This window comes from Sphaerodactylus townsendi, linkage group LG04, assembly GCF_021028975.2.
Source record: "Sphaerodactylus townsendi isolate TG3544 linkage group LG04, MPM_Stown_v2.3, whole genome shotgun sequence".
NCBI classification, from domain to species: domain Eukaryota; kingdom Metazoa; phylum Chordata; class Lepidosauria; order Squamata; family Sphaerodactylidae; genus Sphaerodactylus; species Sphaerodactylus townsendi.
The window spans coordinates 30,074,557-30,096,012 of record NC_059428.1 but is presented as its reverse complement, the minus strand read 5'-3'; the positions used below and the strand labels follow the sequence as shown (position 1 = coordinate 30,096,012).

The following is a 21,456-nucleotide window of genomic DNA, read 5'->3' as shown; positions in this document are numbered from 1 at the left end:
TTACAAATGCACTAATCCCAGCATTTTTGTACTGTACCCTAATAGGGTCCCTTTAGCTCAGGGGTAGGGAACCTGCGGCTCTCCAGATGTTCAGGAACTACAATTCCCATCAGCCTCTGTCAGCATGGCCAATTGGCCATGCTGGTAGGGGCTGATGGGAATTGTAGTTCCTGAACATCTGGAGAGCCGCAGGTTCCCTACCCCTGCTTTAGCTGAAAGCATGCCCATTGGACCATGTCCTGTGATGATGGAATGGTGTTGGAAAGTGTTGTCTTTACAAATGTCTTAATTCCAACTTCAAAATATATATGCTATAGTAGGCAGGCCCCCCTTCCCCTGCTGTTATCTATACCTAATGTTAAGATTATACTCTGCACCTTTGCACCAGAAACATACTGAGCTGTCTGTTGATCTAGGTCATGTGATGATAGAATGGTGATGGAAAATGTTGTCAGTCACAGCTGAATTAGGATAACCCCTTATGAGGTTTTCCAAGCAAGAGGTGAACAGAGGTAATTCTTAATTTGAGGAATTAGAGAACAGGAGGCGGCTTAACAAGAGGTGGGCAACAGTGCGATTCTCCAGCAGTGTGTACTGGGATCCTTATTTAGGAGATTAGACCCAGAAATAGCAAGGAGAAAAGGAGGGTTTATTAAAAATAAGAAAATATAACACACCATCCAGCATTTCAAAAGAGCCTGAGGAAATAAAGAGTAGAGTGAGGGTGACAGAGATGGAATTGGTTCTGGTGATACATTACTTATCCAGAAGATCAATGAGCAGGAAGCAATGCATGACCAATGTGTATTGACTCTAGAAAAGGGTGAAGTTCGTGATCTTTACTTCAAAAGTTTGTGCCTGACTATCAAGGCACTTCAATAACAAAGAAATATCACCATGAACAACAATGCATGCATTTCAAAGACCCTTGTTCTCTTAACAAGGTCTTTTTCTTCTTTACCAAAAGTACATCCTACAGACAGACGTCTCTGCCGACTTACGGAGTGTACTTACCAATACGTGTGCCAGGCGTTCAGTCCTAACGCAAGGTGGCCCTGAACCCGCACTTTCAACAATAAAATTCACTGACCAAACAGGAATTCGGCTGATGGTCTGACAGCGCTGGCCCCAATCCAAACAGAAAACCCCACGTCCTCAATCAGGACGAGAGCCGGCTTGGGTGTCTGGTGGCGCAGGGTCAGCAATCTCAGCCAAAAACGCCGGTCCTGTCCCACTTGCCTGCTAGGTCCGGGGGAGCTGGTTGGGGCAAGTCCTCACCCCGGCCTCCCGACCTCGCGGGCCCCACGTTGGGCGCCAGGAAACTGACAACTCTGCCCCTTGAGTGTCAGGCTCACAGAGACACTTGTGATTCCCAGTTGCAAAAAGCGCAAATGGTTGAAAAAATCAGTGAAGAAGTTTATTACCAGTTTGCTCTCTTACTAACTAGATCGTTAGTTGGGTCCAGGTGACCAATTTTGCAAGGCGATAGCATTCATTTTATAATGATACACGTCAACAAGCAACTTTTAGTGACAATTGAATGATTGGCCAATTAGTATTTCACCTCCTCTTTCTTCCCTGTCTATGTCTTGTCTAAATTTGGGATGCTGTTCGGTATACGTGGATTTGGCTTCTAGCTAGACATGTCACAAATGAACCATGAAGCAAAGTTCTCTGGGGAGGGGTCAGGAGGAGAAGAAAGTGCAGGTGGCTTTTCTGAGAATCACAAGAGACACAACGATTAAAGAAATTATTTCTAAGAGGAAACCTCGTGGTTTTGACACCTCTAGTACAGGATAATGTAGATAAGCTGTTGGTCTCTACCAGAGCTTAAGAAGTTTGCGGTCAGGAGGCAATCTTAAAGAGCATGTTTTGCAAAAAATGCTTTTCAAGAAAATAAAATGCTTTTCAAAGTTTTTTCTCTGTAGGTTTCGGCTAGCAGCAGAGGCCTTTTCAAAAAAATCCCACAATTTTGGGGTTCACCTTTGCACAATTCCTCTCTACAAGGGACTTTCTCGCGTTCGCTGTAAATCCTACAGGAGCTAGTTGGGATTAAAGGGAATGGTATCAGAAATGTTGAGGAGGCTTTGAAGGACCTCTGGACTTCTTCGGAGAAGCCATAGCGATGGAACCGCAGGTTTTGGAAGATGGCTGAGGAGTAGGGAGTATCCTGATGGCAGCTGCATCTTTTTTTTTTTTTTAACCCTAGAGGATGAGAGGCGAGTGAAGAGCAAGGGAATCAGACAGGGGACAAACAGAAAACCAGCCCCTGCACATAAGACAATAAATGCAATCTTTTTTTTAATCAATCTGCTGAGAACAGAGACCTCAAGAAACCTCCTAGCCCCGTATCTTGAACACCAGTCCAAGTTGACTGGAACATGGGCCAGTTCTTTATGCGGTCAGTGATCTCCTCGGAATAGCCCTTACCATGGTCACTTCAATCCTGCAGGCAGCATAAAATTGGACAGGGTTAGAAACTTGCACAGGCGCCGCTTTCAGTCTTGCAAGGAGAAAATTAAGAGCTAGAGTGAGGATCTGAATTCGCTAAATGTGAGTTTACCCATCATTAAAGCTTACTGCCAAAGGAGCTAGAGGAAGTGACTAGACCATAAGGACAATGTCTCCCAAGCACACTGGGATCAGAACGAGGAGCTTCTAGGGTTGCAAGTCGCATACAGAACTTCAGATCAATGTTTCGCTGGAATTCTGTTTGGGGGCACCACAGGAGCAGGTTGTGGGAAATGGGGGAATACCCGATATTTAGAAACACTGGGATGGGGTTGTCTCGTGAACACTACTAAATAAACTACATCCCCCCCCTTGGGCCAGGATCATGAAAGGTATCAAGTGTGAGTTCTGGATGGGGACCTCCTGTCATAGAGTTCAGTCTTTTCAGCTGATGAGTCGTTCACCTGAGCAGCCTGGGTGCGTCTCAGGGATCTTAGAAGAGTCAGGGATGCTGGGGGCTGTCACAGTTCACCTGAGCGGCCTAGGTGCGTCTCAGGACTTTCAGGGGCAGAAATTTCAGAGGGATGCAGGTGTTCGCCTGAGGGGCCTAGGTGCGTCTCAGGAAAATCAGGAGCAAGAACTGTAGGAGGCTGCCGATTGACGATGCACTGGAGATATTTGACTGGATCGTCTAACAGAGGCATGCGGTCCAATTCTCGGGCTCTGGAACCTTGGTGACCACCCAATCACCAGGCTCGATATTATGAAGTGGACCGTCTAAGTTGAAGGGACGTTCCTGCGGGGAGAGAAGACGACAGGGGGCCAGAGACCAAAACAAAGACATAACCATTCTTTTCTGAATACCCTCCCCAATTTTTAGTTCGCCTTTCTGGGTGCCAGGTGCCTTTAAGGGCCAAGGTCTACTGAACACACGTTCAAATGGAGAGAATTTAAGTTTTCTCCGGGGTGTGAGGCAGATGATGGACAAGACAATGGGGAGTGCTTGGGGTGTGGATGATTGTGAGCTGGGTTGACCTGTTGACAAGTTTGACACATTTGAACAATATGGTGCAACAAAGGGCGAACAGGACTTTGACTCTGGAAGTACTGTTTCCATAGTTCAATCAGTTTGTCTTCTCCAAGATGGAACTGCGTGTGTAACTGTTGACAGATGGAACGTTTGAGGGCATCTGGAATCCAGTGGCGTCGGGTGTCAGGATGAATGAGCCAAGCATTGTCGGCCTCGCTGTTTACATATCCCAGGGAACCGGCAAGTGCCTCCTCAGCTTCTGTATAGACAGGGGCATCATCAGGGAAGGAGATGACTGTTGCCACAACACACGAGTCATCGGCTGAGAGGGGCGGGAGGGCTGCTTCGCGTGCTGCCAAGTCCGCGGCTCGATTTCTTCTGGCCACTAGAGTGTCTCTCTTTTGGTGTCCCTTGCAATGGACGATGGATAGCAGCTTTGGAGGTTTTACATCTTCCAAGAGTTGGGAGACTGCAGCAGCATAACGGATGGGGGAATCCGGCTGATCTAGAAGTCTTTTTTTTCGCCAGAGGTTGGCAAAGGCCTGCAGGACCTCTCAGACATACTTGTTGTCTGTGTAGATAGTGACTTTTCAGCAGAGACTTTGAGGGCTTGTAACATGGCTTCGAGCTCGGCACGTTGAGCTGAGCAGCTGGCAGGAAGGGAGCCGCACTTGACCGTATGCCCATTTTTATTTACTATCGCCCATCTTGTGTGGCGGGAGCCATTCATCATGAAAATGGAGCCATCAGTGTAAAGGATCTCTGAATATCATAAGGGAACATCTTCAAGGTCTGGTCTGGCTTTTTGTCTGGTAGTCAATGACTGACACACAAGTGTGTCTGTGGAAGGAGACATCTTTCATGGTGTCATCAGGTTCTGCTTCAAGAGGGTGAAGGAAAGTAGTTGGATTGTTGCGATCAGAGGTCTCAATGTAGACTTCTGGGTAATCCAAGAGAATTGCTTGGTATTTCATCAGGCGGGCCGCAGTTAGCCAAACTGGTTTACGCACTTCCAGAATGGTTCTGATGGAGTGTTAAGAGAGGATCCTGATAGACCCTCCAAAGGTAAACTTCTGGGCTTCTTGGGCCAGCAGGGCTGCCGCTGCCACTGCCTGTAAGCAAACGGGCCAGTCAGAGGCTGTGTTATCTAGGCGCTTGTTGAAGTAGGCAATCACCCGAGGTCCCATGGAGGAAGGCTGAGTCAGGACACCACGGGCTATTCCTTGACCATCAGCTCGGCGCCCGTCAGCGATGTAAAGGTCGAACCCCTTCTCCGGGTCCGGGAAGTGAAGAGCTGGAGCTTTTATCAATCTGGCCTTCAGTTGGGTTACCCAGCATCTGACTTCTGCGGGCTCGGGTAAATAGGGAAGTCGTTGGTGGTCTGCTGTCATCAGGATCTTATAGAGAGATTTTGTAATGTTTTTATAGTCCCAAATCTACAATCTGCAAAAGCCGGCCAAGCCAAGAAAGGAGTGCAGTTCGGCAGGAGTCACTGGGATTGGGAGCCTGTTGATGGCTTCAACTCGCTCAGGTGCCAAGGATCTCTGCCCGTTGCAGAGATCATGACCTAAAAAGCGAACCTTCTGTTGAACCAACTGGGCTTTCTTCTTGGAGACCCGATAGCCACGATCATGGAGAAAATTCAGAAGAGAAACTGATGCAGCATGGCACTCCTTTGCACTCTCGGCTGCCAGAAGGAGGTCATCAACATACTGCAGCAGGACAACGCTGTCCGGTCTGGCCCACTCACGCAGATCTCGGGCTAGCGCTTGACCAAAGATAAACGGGGAGTTCTTGAAACCCTGGGGCAGACGCCTCTAACAGGCTCTGCTGGCTTCTTGACCCTCGGAATGGTAGGTAAAGGCAAAGATGAGTTGGCTATCGGGGTGCAGGGGAACACAGAAGAATGCATCTTTCTGGTCAAGGACAGTATAATAGTTAAGTTCTGAACATAAGGTGAAGAATAACGTATAAGAATCAGGAACGTTTTGGCACAAGTCTTCAGTACAGGAATTTATGGCTCGCAGGTCATGCACCATCCTCACTTCACTGGATGGTTTTTGAACGGCCAAGATCGGGGTGTTCCAGGGGCTATCTTCTGCACAGAGAGGAAGGAGAACACCCCCCTCAAGGAGTCAATCAATGACCACTGCTAGACCAGGTAATAAATCCTTCTTCAGCCTGTACTGCCTGATATTCACTGGGGTGACATTTGGGTGAAGCTTGACCACAACTGGGGGACAAGTGACAGCTAATCCTGGCTTTCCATTGTCCCAGACTCCTGGCTCAACTTTAGACCAGTCCCAATCAGCCAGCTCCTTCACTTGAGGGAGCTGGAGGACGTCTTTCCTCGCCAGAAATCTATTCCTGTTCTCAAAAGAATTCTGGTGGTCTGTGCCTCATCTCCCAAAACTCAATGAGCAGCCTTTGTAGAGATGCAAAAAGTTTCATCCCAATAGATTCACACAAGCTTCAGGTAAATAGATAAATTCAGTTCAAATGGGGGTATCACAATTTGGGAGAGAGATCTCTGCAGGCTGATACTGAATGGTGGACTGTGTTCCTGTGGCTCCTTGGACCAAAATCCTACATTTTTCAGTGATGGGAAGGGGTCGGTTTACAGCAGAGAGAGCTGCTCCAGTATCAATTAAAAAAGTCATGGGTTGATCTGCCACCCTCACTTTTATCCGGGGCTCAGGGGGTGGACTGTGCCCCTGACCCCTTCAGTCTGAATCATTAACAGCTGCTGCCATCAGTGGGGTAGGGTTAGGCAGAATTGGGCATTTGGACCATCAGGATCTTCAGAGGTAAACTGTCTAATGGCATCTTGCAAACATTGGAGAAACTGTGCAGGGCTCTCTTTGGTATCTTGGAAGAGTTCTTCCACCTGGGGCCCATTTCTACTTCTGAAAACACCAACTCGGCCAATGCTTTGACATCTTGCCAAGTTGGCTGGTGAGTGGCGAACAGTGGTTTGCTGAACAAGGGGGTAAATGGAAACAGGAGTCTCGACCAGGGTATTCAGGGTCGTATCAACAGCCTGCACTTTGGATGGAGGTGCCGAGTCATTCACCGAGGCAGAGGGGTGAGACTGGCAAAGCCTGTTGGGGAGGGGTGCAGAGCAACAGAGGAGCTGTCTGCGGAGTATAACTGGGAGGTGAATCAGGCTGTGAAAGCAGATCAGGCTCTCTCTGGCACTCAGAGGACGATTTCAAAACAACATTTTCGCTTTCTAACTTAACATTTTCATCACAACGTTTTGGGATTCATAATATGGAATACATACAAATATTAGAGTTTTGCCACATACAAATATTAGAGTTCTGCCAAATTTCCTCCTTAAACCAGTAAGTCCATGCCCGTAAACCATCTGGGTCAAAGGTGCCATTTGCATCCCACCTTGGGATCCCAGATGGTTTGTACTGGGTACAAATGGAGGTACAGTATTTTATCATTTTCTGTTTGCTGAGCCCTTGCTCAACTTTCTTCCAGTTCCACAGGACACACTCCAGAGGTGTTAACACTGGGTGTTGGTCCTGGGACTTACTGCCTGATTGTCCCATGTTTCAACTCAGGCTTTAATACAGCTACACAGATTTAAACACAGTTCAGTTAACAATGGTCTAATACCAACTTAAGTTGCACACAAAATGTCTAACAACAGATTCTACAATATTTCAGTTACAATAGAACAAACTTCTTTACTTTTCTAACAATCAATTCTACAAAATTCAAAAGGACAAAATTCTTTACATTTCTAACAATTAATTCTACAAAATTCAATAGCACAAAATTCTTCACTTTTCTAACAATTAATTCTACAAAATTCAATAGCACAAAATTCTTTACTTCAATAGTTTGTGCCTGACTACCAAGGCACTTCAATAACACAGAATTCTTTACTTCAAAAGTTTGTGCCTGACTATCAAGGCACTTCAATAACACAGAATTCTTTACTTCAAAAGTTTGTGCCTGACTATCAAGGCACTTCAATAACAAAGAAATATCACCATGAACAACAATGCATGCATTTCAAAGACCCTTGTTCTCTTAACAAGGTCTTTTTCTTCTTTACCAAAAGTACATCCTACAGACAGACGTCTCTGCCGACTTACGGAGTGTACTTACCAATACGTGTGCCAGGCGTTCAGTCCTAACGCAAGGTGGCCCTGAACCCGCACTTTCAACAATAAAATTCACTGACCAAACAGGAATTCGGCTGATGGTCTGACAGCGCTGGCCCCAATCCAAACAGAAAACCCCACGTCCTCAATCAGGACGAGAGCCGGCTTGGGTGTCTGGTGGCGCAGGGTCAGCAATCTCAGCCAAAAACGCCGGTCCTGTCCCACTTGCCTGCTAGGTCCGGGGGAGCTGGTTGGGGCAAGTCCTCACCCCGGCCTCCCGACCTCGCGGGCCCCACGTTGGGCGCCAGGAAACTGACAACTCTGCCCCTTGAGTGTCAGTCACAAGACCACGCGATTCAGTTGCAAAAAGGCAAATGGTTGAAAAATCAGTGAAAGTTTATTACCAGAGCTCTTACAACTAGATCTAGTTGGGTCCAGGACCAATTTTGCAAGCGATACATTCATTTTTATAATGATACGTCAACAAGCAGCTTTAAATTAATGATTGGCTAATTAGTATTTCACCTCCTCTTTCTTCCTGTCTATGTCTTGTCTAAATTTGGATGCGTTCCGGTATACGTGGTTGGCTCTAGCTAGACATGTCACAAATAACCATGAAGCAAAGTTCTCTGGGGAGGGGGTCAGGAGGAGAAGAGAGCAGGTGGCTTTTCTGAGAATCACAAGAACACAACATTAAAGAGTATTTCTAAGAGAAACCTCGTGGTTTTGACACCTCTAGTACAGGATATAGATAAGCTTGGTCTCTGCAAGGCAAGAAGTTTGCGGTCAGGGCATCTTAGCATGTTTGCAAAAAAAATGCTTTTCAGAAAATAAAATGCTTTTCAAAGTTTTTCTCTGTAGGTTTCGGCTTAGCAGAGAGGCCTTTCAAAAAATCACAATTTTGGGGTTCACCTTACAAAACCATCACTCTGAACACACATGAAGGGGTGATATTATTCTCATAACTGCTCCTAGGGATCATGAGAGTGTCTGACCACTGACAACATAAGGCTGTATTGTCAAAGGCTGTATTGTCGACAACATAATACATACTGTATTGTCGACAACATAAGGCTGGTCTATGTCTCCCTATCATGTCTCATCCTGCTAAAGGAATTCCACTTCAGAGATTATTTATAGGAGCAGTCTATGTAAAGCATTGTTGAATTGCATGCTCACCCCACAAGCTCTGGACTGGGTCCAAAGTTGCATCATTTGAAAACCAGATGAAAATGATAAAAACCCTCCTCTTCTTTAGACAAATTCATGCATGCAAGAGAAGATTCCAGAGACTATATAACAACTGTCAGAATGAAAGTGTGAAAAATAACATTCTGCACACATGTAGCATGCCAGAGAAGAACACTTGTGCTGTCAAACGTGATCTATGAGGTCATGTGCATTTTTGAAGGTATTGCTAAGCTTTTAACAGGTTGATAAGCTGCAGGAAAGGGGAAGAAGGTATTAAAATAAATTTCAGCTCTCTTCACCTGCCCCTCTTAAATACTAATGATTAAGTGCTAAACGAGCCAGTTCAGTGAACGTAGGAGGCAATTATGTCCCTGTTTTCTTCTTGAGCATAAATTTTCACTGTAATCTTAAAAAGTAGAAAGGGGATTTGCAGCCCGTCTATATTCAAATGATATTGTTATAACGAGAAAGGGGACTTGTGGCACCTTAAAAACTGTATATTTAAGATGAAAGCTCTTACACACTATAGCCCACTTCAACAGATGCATGAAATGTGTGCTCATTCGGTAAACAGATAGATACACGCACACAGATGAAATGCAACAATTCCCGTTATTTGCACATTTCTCAAAAGTATGCAAGATAAGCTCATAAGAACATAAGAACATAAGAAAGAGCCTGCTGGATCAGACCAGAGTCCATCTAGTCCAGCATTCTGCTACTCGCAGTGGCCCACCAGGTGCCTTTGGGAGCTCACATACAGGATGTGAAAGCAATGGCCTTCTGCTGCTGCTGCTGCTCCTGAGCACCTGGTCTGCTAAGGCATTTGCAATCTGAGATCAAGGAGGATCAAGATTGGTAGCCATAGATTGACTTCTCCTCCATAAATCTGTCCAAGCCCCTTTTAAAGCTATCCAGGTTAGTGGCCATCACCACCTCCTGTGGCAGCATATTCCAAACACCAATCACACGTTGCGTGAAGAAGTGTTTCCTTTTATTAGTCCTAATTCTTCCCCAGCATTTTCAATGAATGCCCCCTGGTTCTAGTATTGTGAGAAAGAGAGAAAAATTTCTCTCTGTCAACATTTTCTACCCATGCATAATTTTATAGACTTCAGTTATATCCCCGCTTCGCCACCTCCTCTCCTAACTAACGAGTCCAAAACGCTGCAGCCTCTCCTCATAAGGAAGGTGCTCCAATCCTTCAATCATCCTCGTTGCCCTTCTCTGCACTTTTTCTATCTCTTCGATATCCTTTTTGAGATGTGGCGACCAGAACTGAACACAGTACTCCAAATGCGGTCGCACCACTGCTTTATATAAGGGCATGACAATCCTTGCAGTTTTATTATAAACTCCTTTCCTAATTATCCCCAGCATAGAGTTTGCCTTTTTCACAGCTGCCATGCATTGAGTTGACATTCCCATGGAACTATCAACTAAGACGCCCAAATCCCTTTCCTGGTCTGTGACTGATAGCACTGACCCCTGTAGCGTGTATGTGAAGTTTGGGTTTTTTGCCCCTATGTGCATTACTTTACATTTAGCTACATTGAACTGCATTTGCCATTTCTTAGCCCACTCACCTAATTTATCAAGGTCCTCTTGGAGCTCTTCGCAATCCTTTGTGGTTCTCACCACCCTACATAATAAGCTCGACTAATTGGAACAGCAGTAACAGGCAATAATCTAATCTTTCTCTAGACTTTATTTACTTATTGTCAGAATAACCATAAGCAGAACTGCCCCTTTCTAAGGTGTTTTCCACATCCCAGTTCAGTATAGTGGAAGTGGAGCTTCCACATGCCACGTTCCCCTATAGTTTCCTTGTCTCTCTTCCCTGGCAGCAGCTATCTCTAACACGGCTTTTCAGTTGTTCTTTTTTTATTTTTAAAAATCAGCATTTGGATATTGTTATAGTGATATAACATTATAATGATATGTGTTTTTCAAAATGTATTTTGCTCCTGTTGTTGCAGAGATATGCCTTTCCCCTTATAACTTCACAATTAAAAGGGCTGGAAAATTACCTTTTTATTTTTTAAAAAGTGTGAGATTCAGAGAAACTGTTACATATATTATTATGTTATATTGATATAATGATATTCAGTTAGTGATTTTAAAAAGCCAACAACCTAAGCAGTGGTCATGGTTTCTTCTATGCATGAAAATTCTGGAAGTGTTTTATTGGTGATATTTCCTACAATGTTTGCTGTGAGCATTGACTTTCAAGATAAAGTTCTGTAATTTGGTTCCTAAAACTTACCCTCAGAAGGGCAAAGACACCGTCAAAGAGAAGTTTCCTGCCTTTTTTTTTAATTCCTTCTCTGAGACTGACAGGAAGATGGGTTGTCAGTTTCAGTCAGTGAGATGAATAGCAGAGAAAGTCCCTCTCATCTTGCAGTGTAGTCCGATCAGAACCAGAGCAAGTGCAATTTTTATGCTAGCTTTCAAAAGTTTCCCTTCTAGCTGTGAATAATGTGTTAATTCTTGAGTTCTCCCCTCTCCCCAAAATCCACAAACACTTCTGTTTGAAGAGAACCCGATCTATGAAATCTGTACCCAAATATTTTGAGGTAAAAAATGCATAGATGCCATCAGCCCATTGTGTACAGCCCTATAGAAACTCTAAGAAAACAATCAGTCAGCTGTGCTGAGGAAACTAATTCTAATATATAACCACAGCCCTAATGGAAGACTTGAACTGTAATCTCTCTCACAGAAAGATATAAAAACTAACAAGATACTTCTATAATTCAGCAGGCAGAGTGATAGCATCCAGAAAATGGGAAACCTTATATTTTGATTATATTACAAACTTTGCTTCCCACCACAAACAACCACCAGCCATCAGATAACTTAGAAATCCTCCCCCAAGTCACAGATGATTGAAGAGGCTAAGAATTCAGGACTGGTTTTTGTCTGATCTTCTACTAAATTCCACTCCACTTTGCTCTTCCATTCTTGGATAGCTGTAAATACTGTGAACAATGAGTAACTTGTTCTGCGGAATAGAATAATAGGTAAGGCTTGAAAAGTGGGAGTTGGGGTGAAGTTCAAGCTTTCAAAAGGCGCTGTTGTAAGTGTGAGACGGAATCTTCATTGTTTGGTTTCTGAAGATAGTGGAAATGTACGATTAGTCAATTCTTGGGCCATAAAAGGGGAGGAGAGAAACAGAGAGAGATACCAGCCGTCCCCCCCCCCTTTCAGCTGTAGAAATGGAAGGGCTGAATTAACCATGGCACAAAGTATTGTATACTGCAGAGTTCTTTCTCAGAATGTGGGGGTGGGAATATGGCACTGCTCTGGTTCAGGTGTCCAAGGTTTGCCTAGTGAGAAAAATCTATGCTGTTTGCTTTTTAAAAAAGTTCCCAGGGGTCCAAAAATGGAGGCAGTTTCTTCCTCACCCAAGAGGAGCTGGGGATAAGTTCCCAACTTGAGTAAAATTTAGAGCCATAAAAGGCTGGCTAGCATGAGCAGAATCATGTTAAGGAACAGATTACTCTACTAAACAAAGTAAATGGATGGACTTCTTTCTAGGTTTTCCTGTAGTTTAATAGGAATAGGCCACCAATCTTAGTGGCCGCAGCTTGCTAAGTGGGTGGTTGTTTCAAGACACTGGTTTTTGCCACACCAGGAACAGTGTGAAGGTCCACTTTGGTGAGAAAGTTGGAGTTCTAGTTTGTTGGCACCGAGCAGTTCTGAACAAGAGTGATAGTTTGCCGTTGCTTTGGGAGGACTGATGCTCTTCTACTTCTCCTGATGCCTCCTTGTTCCCTCCTATTCAGCTAGTATATGTGTACATATATTGAAACAGATTTTTCAAAAACTTCCATATCTATCCGGTACCCTCTCCTCATAAGGAAACTGAGTCTGTGAAAGGCTAATCTAAACATGCCTAACCATTGTGGTAATGGGGTGTACAAAACAACATATTCTGCAAAAGATGTTTTAGGAGCCAAGCAAGGGTGCATAAATTATTTGAGACACTTTTTCCAGGATCTAGTAAGGGTGAGCCATATGCAGGTCCACTTAGCATGCAGAGGTTCCCAGGTTCAATCCTTAACATCCTCCATTTCAAAGAATCAGGTAGTAGGCCAAACAGGAACAGCTAATCAGAATGCAGGAAAAAATGGGATGTTTGTGCCTGCGTAGCTATGTATGCATTGTAAAAAAAATTAAAGTAGGTTTGTGAGAAGGGGCAGAAAGAAAACAGATTATTTCCCCCAGCCTCAACTTGATTCCTTCCAGAAAAACGGGCACACATGCAAAGGGAAAAAACAGACCTGGATTCAAAAATAACAGATGCAACTCATTATTACTCTACTGTACAGAATCACCAATGTGAAAGACAGCCACTTCAGATCCTAGAGAGCCACTGCCAGTTACATAGGCCCCTTCCATACATGCAGAATAATGCATTTTCAATCCACTTTCAATGCACTTTATAGCTGGGCGGAATAGCCAAACCCACTTGCAAACAATTGCGAAAGGGGATTGAATGCATTATTCTGCATGTGCAGAAAGGGCCATAGACAGTACTGACATTGATAGATCAAGGATCTGACTCCACACAAGTTAGCTTTATGTGTGCATGTTAATTTGTTCAAGGAGACTGTACATAGCTAAGTATGCTGCATGTAAATGCCCCCTCTCCAGTCTACAAACAGGTTTTTCCCCTTGCTAGATCAGTAACAGGTAGAAGTCACCTATTTTGACAGGCAATGTTAACTAAATCCATTTATCCTCCCTTTCCCATTTGTGGCCAAAGGCTTTGCTTCCAGGGGGTTGTGTGTCACTCATTTCTAAGACTGTGAATCAGTGAATGTTATCTGTGCCCAGTTCTTTCATGTGTGAACTATAGGAGGCAGGAAAGAATTATCTCTGTGTCTCAAAATTGGTTTCTTTCCTTGGCATGATGAACTTTTAAGTAGAAGAGGTGATCTAAGTGCTAATTCATGCGTTTCAAAAATGTGTATGGAAAGATATTCCCAAATTGGGACAATATGTGGGTTGTCATGTAATGTGTGATGATTTCAGGCATGTATTTTTTTTAATTGTACGTGCATATAAGCTGAGAAGCAATAATTGGTTGCAGCCCTTTAGCAAAACTGTCCAACATGTGAAATACACACTGCAGTCTATACACAGGTTTCCTGCCACTTCTGTGTAGAAAACCTAAGCTGTGTGAAACTGCCCTAAGAAAGTGATAAACCAGGAAATCTTAGGAACAGAACGCTTGCCGGTAACTTTGAATGAGATCACTGGGACGAAGGTATCCCTGTTCTGAAGAAAACATCCTCAGAAGTCTTCATGCGAGGCAAAACAATGGAGATTTTAACAAAAACCTAGTCATGAGAGTGGGAGGGTCCTTTCACTCTTTGGTTTTTCTTCCTCTGACTTATTGTTATGTCCAACTGTTTAACAAACAAGGTGCAGTGATTTCGGTATCTTTTTATTTCTGTTCTCTGCTTTTTTCCCAGACGGATATGCATTTTCTCAAGAGGAACACGGGGTCGTTTCGCAGTCACAAGTTGTCCGATCCTACGACACCACCAAACAAAAAGCTGGACTAGAATAGCGCCCCCTTGATTGGTGATGGAAGTAGTGCAGTTTGGATCAATGCGTCCGCTGCTAATATGTCGACGACTAAGGTTGGCAATAGCAGCCTAAACACTTGGAAAGGCCCATTACTGCAGCCTTAGCCAACAAGTTTGTTATGTATTCAGCGCAAACCTTGAGCACACATTGGCGGGGGAGGGGGATAATCATTGGAAGTCGGCCTGCCTTGCCCTGCCTAATATCTCTTTATGTTGTTCATAAAGCATTGGCTGTGCTACATGAAGTGTGAAATTTAAAACATTTAATTTTTACCACCATTAAAAAGGTAAAAGGGGAAAAGATCCATATGCACAGCACTCAGAGGAAAGTAAAGAGGTGATATGTTCCATGACAAAATCTGCTTTTGCTTAATTCAAATAGGAGGGCTGCCATTTCCTGTTTTGTCATGCCCAGATTCAAGTGTGCAAGACTGCATGTATGAAACCTTCCTTTATAATGCCTAGTGTTTATTTGACTGAAAAATGTTCGTGGACAGACCTGGAAGGGGCACTTAGTTTGCTATTGCAGGGAAACAAACACACCGCAGAGAACCAGGAGGGGAAGACAAGACTGAAAGAGAAAGAATAAGCTCCCTTAACAAGACAAGCCATATGAAATAAGTCAGAGAAATGCTAGTTATTGACACACACACACACACACACACACAAATTACCTTCAGCCACAAATATCTATCCATTGCCCTGTTCGTCTGCATGGCATTCTGCTCAAAATGCGTCTCAAACAACAGCTGAAATGCAGCCTTGCGTTTATTGCTGGGATATGTGAATATATAAAGTTGCCTTGTAACGAATCAACTCACTGGTCCATCAAAGCCAGTATTGTCTACTCTAGACTGGCCATGGTTCTCCAAGTCCTCAGGTTTTTACATCACCTGTATCCTGGTCCTTTCAGCTAGAGGTGCCCGGGACTGAACCCATGACCTTCTTCATGCCAGTCAGATTCTCTCGTCTCCTCCCCCTGAGCCATGGCTCCTCCCCAGTCTGATTGCAGACTACATATTTTGGCTGTGACCATTCCAGTCAGCAGAAACGTCCTCTTCCTGCTCACAAACAGTTCAGAGGAATTATCCAGGTTTTTTCTTGGGGGGTGGGGGTTAGGTATTTGTCTCCCAGCCCTTTTTCTTCCTATTGGTCTTTCTTACAGTGTTTGAAAAGATGATACCTTTATATCAGAAGCAATGGGAATTTTTGGAGGCTGAACACCACACAAAAGCAATCTTGATATGGTTGTATATGCAATTGTATCAGGTGTCTTTTTTTGTGTGGTGACCTAATAACGTGCAGGTGTGCCAATGCAGATCAGTAAAACACCCAAATGAAAAGAATCTTGATGTAATCATAAATGAATTGGAATTGTGTGCTTAATTTCAGTATTTTATTAGTTCATGTGTCTTCATTGGTAAAGCAGAGGGAGAGAGAAGGGGCCCGAAGCAGTTTCTGCTCCAGTGCTAGAATTCATTTTTAGAATTTGTCCTAATTAAACTAAAATTCTGGATGAGAGAAATAGTAGGTAGACTAAAAGCATGGAACAGTATAGGAACAGAGTGAGAGAAAACCTCTTGTCTCTAGCCAAGTTCACCTGGGATTATCCTGTCCTTGAGATAGGTGCTTTTCTCTGCCAGATCAGTAAACATTACAAATCCTTTATTCTAAAATGGAGTCCCCCCAAAAAAGAGCACCTCCTAACAAACAAACAAATTTCATTCTTAAGCCTCTTTCCTGAGAAAATTTACAAGGGGCCAGGAAATTCAATCCTGAATGAGTTTAGTGTTGACAAACTATTGCCTGTTTTTACTCAACGCCTTGGAGAAATGGCACAAGAATGTTTTACTCATCACTGAAAGAAACACAGGCTCCATGTTCTGCCATCACCACCATAGGGCAATGGTTTCCATCAGGAATAGTTTCACTAATATGGGCCGTTTCCTCACTTTAAAAAAAAAGCAAAGGCAAAACGGTTTTGTAAGCTTCGAGTGTTTTTGAGCGCACAGTCACTCTCCTCACTGCAGGTAGTCGCGCAGGGTTTCCCAAAAGGCGCTGTTCTGAACAGGAATGACATGCGCTGAGGGGTCGCGAGGGCAGCAGAATCGGGGCGGCTGCGTTGTCGCCGCTCCAGTAGTGGGGAGTGCTGCTGGAACCCGCGTTACTTGGAGCGAGTAGCACGCAACAAAAGGTGAGTGGGGAAATGGCCATGGAGAGCCTATTTTTAAAAAATTAGACTTGCTTTGGCTTGCTATTGTCCACCTGCATGGGCGTTTCCAGTGGGTGAAATTCAGTCAGCCGATGAAGCAGATGTAACTTTGGGGGGGGGGCTTTACTTGCTGGATTTTTGCCAGCTGGTATAGTAGTTAACAGCACAGGAGCCCTTCCAGAAAACACTGGCAGTCCTACTTAGCATATCTGTGAGCAGAGCTCCTGTTAATTGAGGTCTTGTTTGCTTCTCATTTTAGTTTCCAGTGAAATTGTGAGAGAGGAAAAGAATTCTTCTTCCACCGACCACTTGATTTCTCCAGTGGAACAAGTGTGTCCAGTACATGCCTTGGAATCATGCATAATCCTGGGGAAAGAGGTGAATGAATCCCTTAGATTCACCTAGTGCTGTTCTTCAGACATGCCCTATTAATTTTAGTAGTCAGACCACAGTTTTGAACAGCAGAGGGTAAATACTGACACACAGTTTGTCTTCAAAAAACTCTCTCATTTATCATGTATGCCATGCACAGACCATTCAAATGCTGTCACTGTTTTTTGCCCTTTTGCTGACCGCCCTGTGGAACTTTTCCTGATTTAAGTGTGTCCGAAAGCAATTCACATATGAATATTTATGCCTGTCAAACCAAAAGAAAATAGCCAACTGGCTCCCACCCTGAACTAATCTTCCCAAAAGTCTCAGATGAATTCCAGGACTTGAGTACTCTCCATTCAGGTCTTGGTGATACCTTTAGGGATCTGAAATCCTCCCTGCACGGAGCACAAAGTTTTCTGATCCTTCTGGGTTATTCTTGGATCTGCATTGGAATTTTGAAAATATCTCCATTTTCCTACTGGAATTGCTTGTAGGCAAAAAGCAATTATGCAGTAAGAACTGGAAACAATTTGCCAACCACCATGGATGTCAAGGGGCCAAATGTTTGTGTGTGTTGTGATGTACGTGTGCACGTATAGGACGGAGCAGGTAGCATACTGAAGAGTGCAAATAGCAAAATAATCCAGTCGAGGAGGAAATTGAGTCAGTTAATAAAGGACCTTTCTAGTATTAGAGTCTTTCCTGTTTCTTTAAACCTTTCTATTTTGTTTTCCAATTAGGATCATGATCCTGCCAAACTTAAGTATCGTCAGGCCTCATTGATTACAATAGGGGAGAGTGAAACAAATTGTTTCATAAATATAGTGAGAATCAAATTAACTTTGGCTGAATCATCCTCAAAGTCTGCTGGGAAAGCACACTTTAAAAAAAAGAACCTCCGTTAACCACTGTTGTCCTTGTTAGTGGCGCCAAGTTCCCACAGAGGCAAGCAGAAGCTCAGGTAAACTTTTCTACACTGTTCAGTCCTTTTCAAGCAACCATTTCAAGTTTATTTAGGGGGAAAAACCACTTTTGAATGGTGAAGTTATGCTAAACATTACACCCTCGTCTGGGGTGTTGGAAAGGAAGGCAGATGAAAAAACACTCGGCAATTTTTTTTTAGCTTTTTTAAACCATGGCTTGCAGTTACAAGAACAAACCTGACAAGGCCTTTGACTCTCACAGCCTCTACCCTTGTTTGCAGTGCAGGTCTGGAAGACCCGCCTAAACCATGGCTTTGGTATGTCAGAACCACAATCTATCATTAATTTCTTATAAATTAGGATTGCAACTCTCATTAAACCAGGATTTAATCCTTATGTGCAATCCTGGTCTGTCAGCAAAGAAATAAACCATCGTTTGTGGGTTCAGTTGTAACAAGAATGACTTGTTGAGAATCAAGAGATCTCCCAGTCTCATGCTGTGCTCAGGAGGAGTGGTTTGTAAACAAGGAACAAAATCATAATTTGACGTTTCCTTATTATGGCTTGTTATGAATTAGAAAGTGTTCAGTTTCTGAGCTACATTTGCTGGGAGGGAGACAGAAGTATGAGCCCAAGGAGGACTTGCTTGGTTAATTTTCACAGTAACAAACCATGACCGGTTAGTGCAGAATAATGCAACCACAGAGTAGTTGAAAGCAAACTGTGTAATCCCACTTTACTACTGGTAAAAAGTTGGTGGCTTTCCGTATTTTGTTTCAAAAATCCTCCAAACAATAATAATGCTTCACATTTATATGCCAGTGTTCAAATTCAAAACTGTTCACATGGAGGTTGCCAGCAGGCCTGGAAAAAAATGTCCTGTCCCTTTAACGCAGGCTGAGTTCATAGAAAAGGACAGCTGAAGCTTCCCATTGCATGGAGGTTAGCAACATCCCACTCATCCTCAGTTAAAGAGACAAGACATATTTTTCTCTAGGCCTGTCCACAATATTACCTTTCAAATCCTATGCTGACACTGTAAAATATGTGTAGTGCTATTTTCTTTACATTGCTGGGGAGATGGGAGAACCTTAGAAAGATTCTGATCCTGAAGTCACTGACGTATACTAAGCAGAGTTACATCCCCTTGATAATGATCCCCATGAGGCAGAGTTGTAAGCTGCAGTCAAAGCTACGCTCACGACCCGAGTTCAATCCCAACAAAAGGCAGTTTCAGGTAGCCGGCTCAAGGCTGGCTCAGCCTTCCATCCTTCTGAGTTCAGCTTGCTGGAGGTAAACTGCAGATGACTGGGAAAAATGTTGGCAAACCACCCCACAAAATACAGTCTGCCTGGTAAACTTTGTGATGTGATGTCGCCCCCTGTGTCAATAATGACCTGTTGCTTGCACCTTTACCTCAGCTCATTAAAACTGATGGGATCAGAAGTATCACCTCAGAAGCCAGGCCTTTATAATTCAGTGGGACCTACTTTCATGAAAGTATCTTTAGAATTGCAGTATGTGAATCTGCCTACTGCTTCTGGTGAACAGAAACATTTAACTGCTCACTAGAAGTGGCAATCAGAGAGAGAGAATATACAAAAACGTTCATGTGCATACACACACAAAGGTCAATAATATAGCTTGCCTCCTACAATTTTCACCTCTCTTTGAAATAAAATGGCTTCTGCCTTCAGTTATTTGACTAATTCAGCTAAGTGAGGGAGTTAGGGAGGAATGACTGTCAAGTGACATGATTTATTTTACAAGAAAAGACTCTGGGGGTGGTGTCTTTTTGACCTATCGCTAAATGGAGGTCAGTCAGAGTCACATTCAAACTCTCCCCAGAGTGACTAGTTGCCATGAACTGAGATACATGTGTTAGGTATCAGCTCGACAGAAATTACACACTGGTCTTGTCACACAGCATATAGTATGTGACATTAAGATTGGTGAGTCAGACTTTTGTCAGTGCTGGTAGACCAAGGTCTGACTCTGGGTTAATCCGACAGAACTCACCCAGGTCAAGACCTGACATTCTTCATGTTCTCCAGAGTAATTACAGACATTAATCTATTTTAGCAAAGTATATCTTGACAGGGGTTGTTTTTTTTAGCTTCTCATCTTAGTGAATAGACTAATAGTGAGCAAAGATACATATCCTAAACATATTATCAGCCAAAAGGAAATCAGCATTTAGATAAACAAAAGTCTGTGTCCATGTATTGAAATCCATATAGCCAAGAATCTTAGTTTTGAAAGCATAGCTTGAAAAATGTTACCAGTTTGAGAGGGTTTTAGAGCAGAATAAACATCTGCTTGATTAATAATTTTATACTTTTAAAAGTGTTATGAGAGGTGAGGATTCTTTGGTGGTTTTATGCCTTGAACCCATTACCAAATTTTTTAAAAAATCCTGATAGGATGTCTATATTGCCTTGTTGGGGGGGGGGGGGGGAAGCAGCTACAACTTGTCTCTTTGGGTCCATATGATTCCTGCCCAGACCTGACACACAAAAGGCACCGTTCATTAACAAGTGTCTAGTCATACATTTCAAACACGGACTAAGATTTGAGTCAAGCTCTGCAAAGAAATCTGTCAACGTTTTCTGTTCCCTGACGGGGCTTCAGGTGTTGCGGCAGGGAGCGCCTAACAGCGTCATCATAATTTGTCAAAGAAGAAATTGTGAATTGCTAATAACAGTACCAGAGTCAAGGTCTGTTGCTAATGCATCTGAAAGAAAATTAAAAAATGTGCGTAGAGCAAACATGAACTCCGTGGGCTGTAAATTATGATAACAGTCTAGCCTTGCTAATCTGCACTTCGCTAGACCACACACTTTTTAGTGCATGTCCAAAGAAAATCATGCTTTCTCTCCAGTTTGCAGCCAACGGCAGATGTTGGAGCACCGTTTCCAGTTACAATTATTTTTAGAACAAGCAGGACTGTGTTTATCAGGAGGCTATCAGTTGTTGTGCTAAATAATTAAAACCAAACTGAGGTTGACAAAATAGTGTGTTTGTCTTGCATTATTTTGCGGCTCTTCAAAAAAATATGCTGTGTTGTGCACAGAGCACAATATCACCAGAATCCTTCTTGGGGAAAACTGTCTTTTACTTGTGGGTTTCTTGAGAAACAGAACTCCCCAAGGATTGCAACGCCTTTGCTATAGAGGGGGTAGCAGAGGCAGAAGACAAATCTCTAGTGATGAGGAGAAAAAGAGGAAGCTAAAGGAAAACCATAAGGAAAGTTGGTGCTGAAAGACAAATGAAGACCAAAAAAGTATTGTGAGGGAGAGTTCTGAAAGGCTTGTGACTGAACATTGCCAAACATCTCCCAATTATCAGGCTTCATTAAATGTGATACTGGCAAGACAAAAACACTCTCCCTTGGAACTTTTACACTCAGACTGGGGTAAACTGAACAACATGGCAGGCATAGGTGCTGTGCACAGATAGCTGCTCAGCTTCATTTGCACTCCTATGCAAATATAACGTCTTGAAACCTGAATGTTTTTCTCTGCACTAGAGTCATGTTTAAATCAGGGAT

The 21,456-nt window shown here is 43.4% G+C and overlaps 1 protein-coding gene across 5 annotated transcripts in view; it reads left to right on the top strand.

The window, feature by feature from the left end:
• ATP8A2 (ATPase phospholipid transporting 8A2) overlaps positions 1–20,918 on the top strand; it is a 432,694-nt gene extending 411,776 nt beyond the window's left edge. For all 5 annotated transcript variants that reach the window (XM_048492830.1, XM_048492831.1, XM_048492829.1 and 2 more), the window contains one exon: positions 14,280–20,918. In XM_048492830.1, the coding sequence (XP_048348787.1) occupies positions 14,280–14,377 (98 nt within the window). In that variant the 3' untranslated portion in view covers positions 14,378–20,918. The remainder of the gene's footprint in view (positions 1–14,279) is intronic.
• Positions 20,919–21,456: the final 538 nt, after the last annotated feature.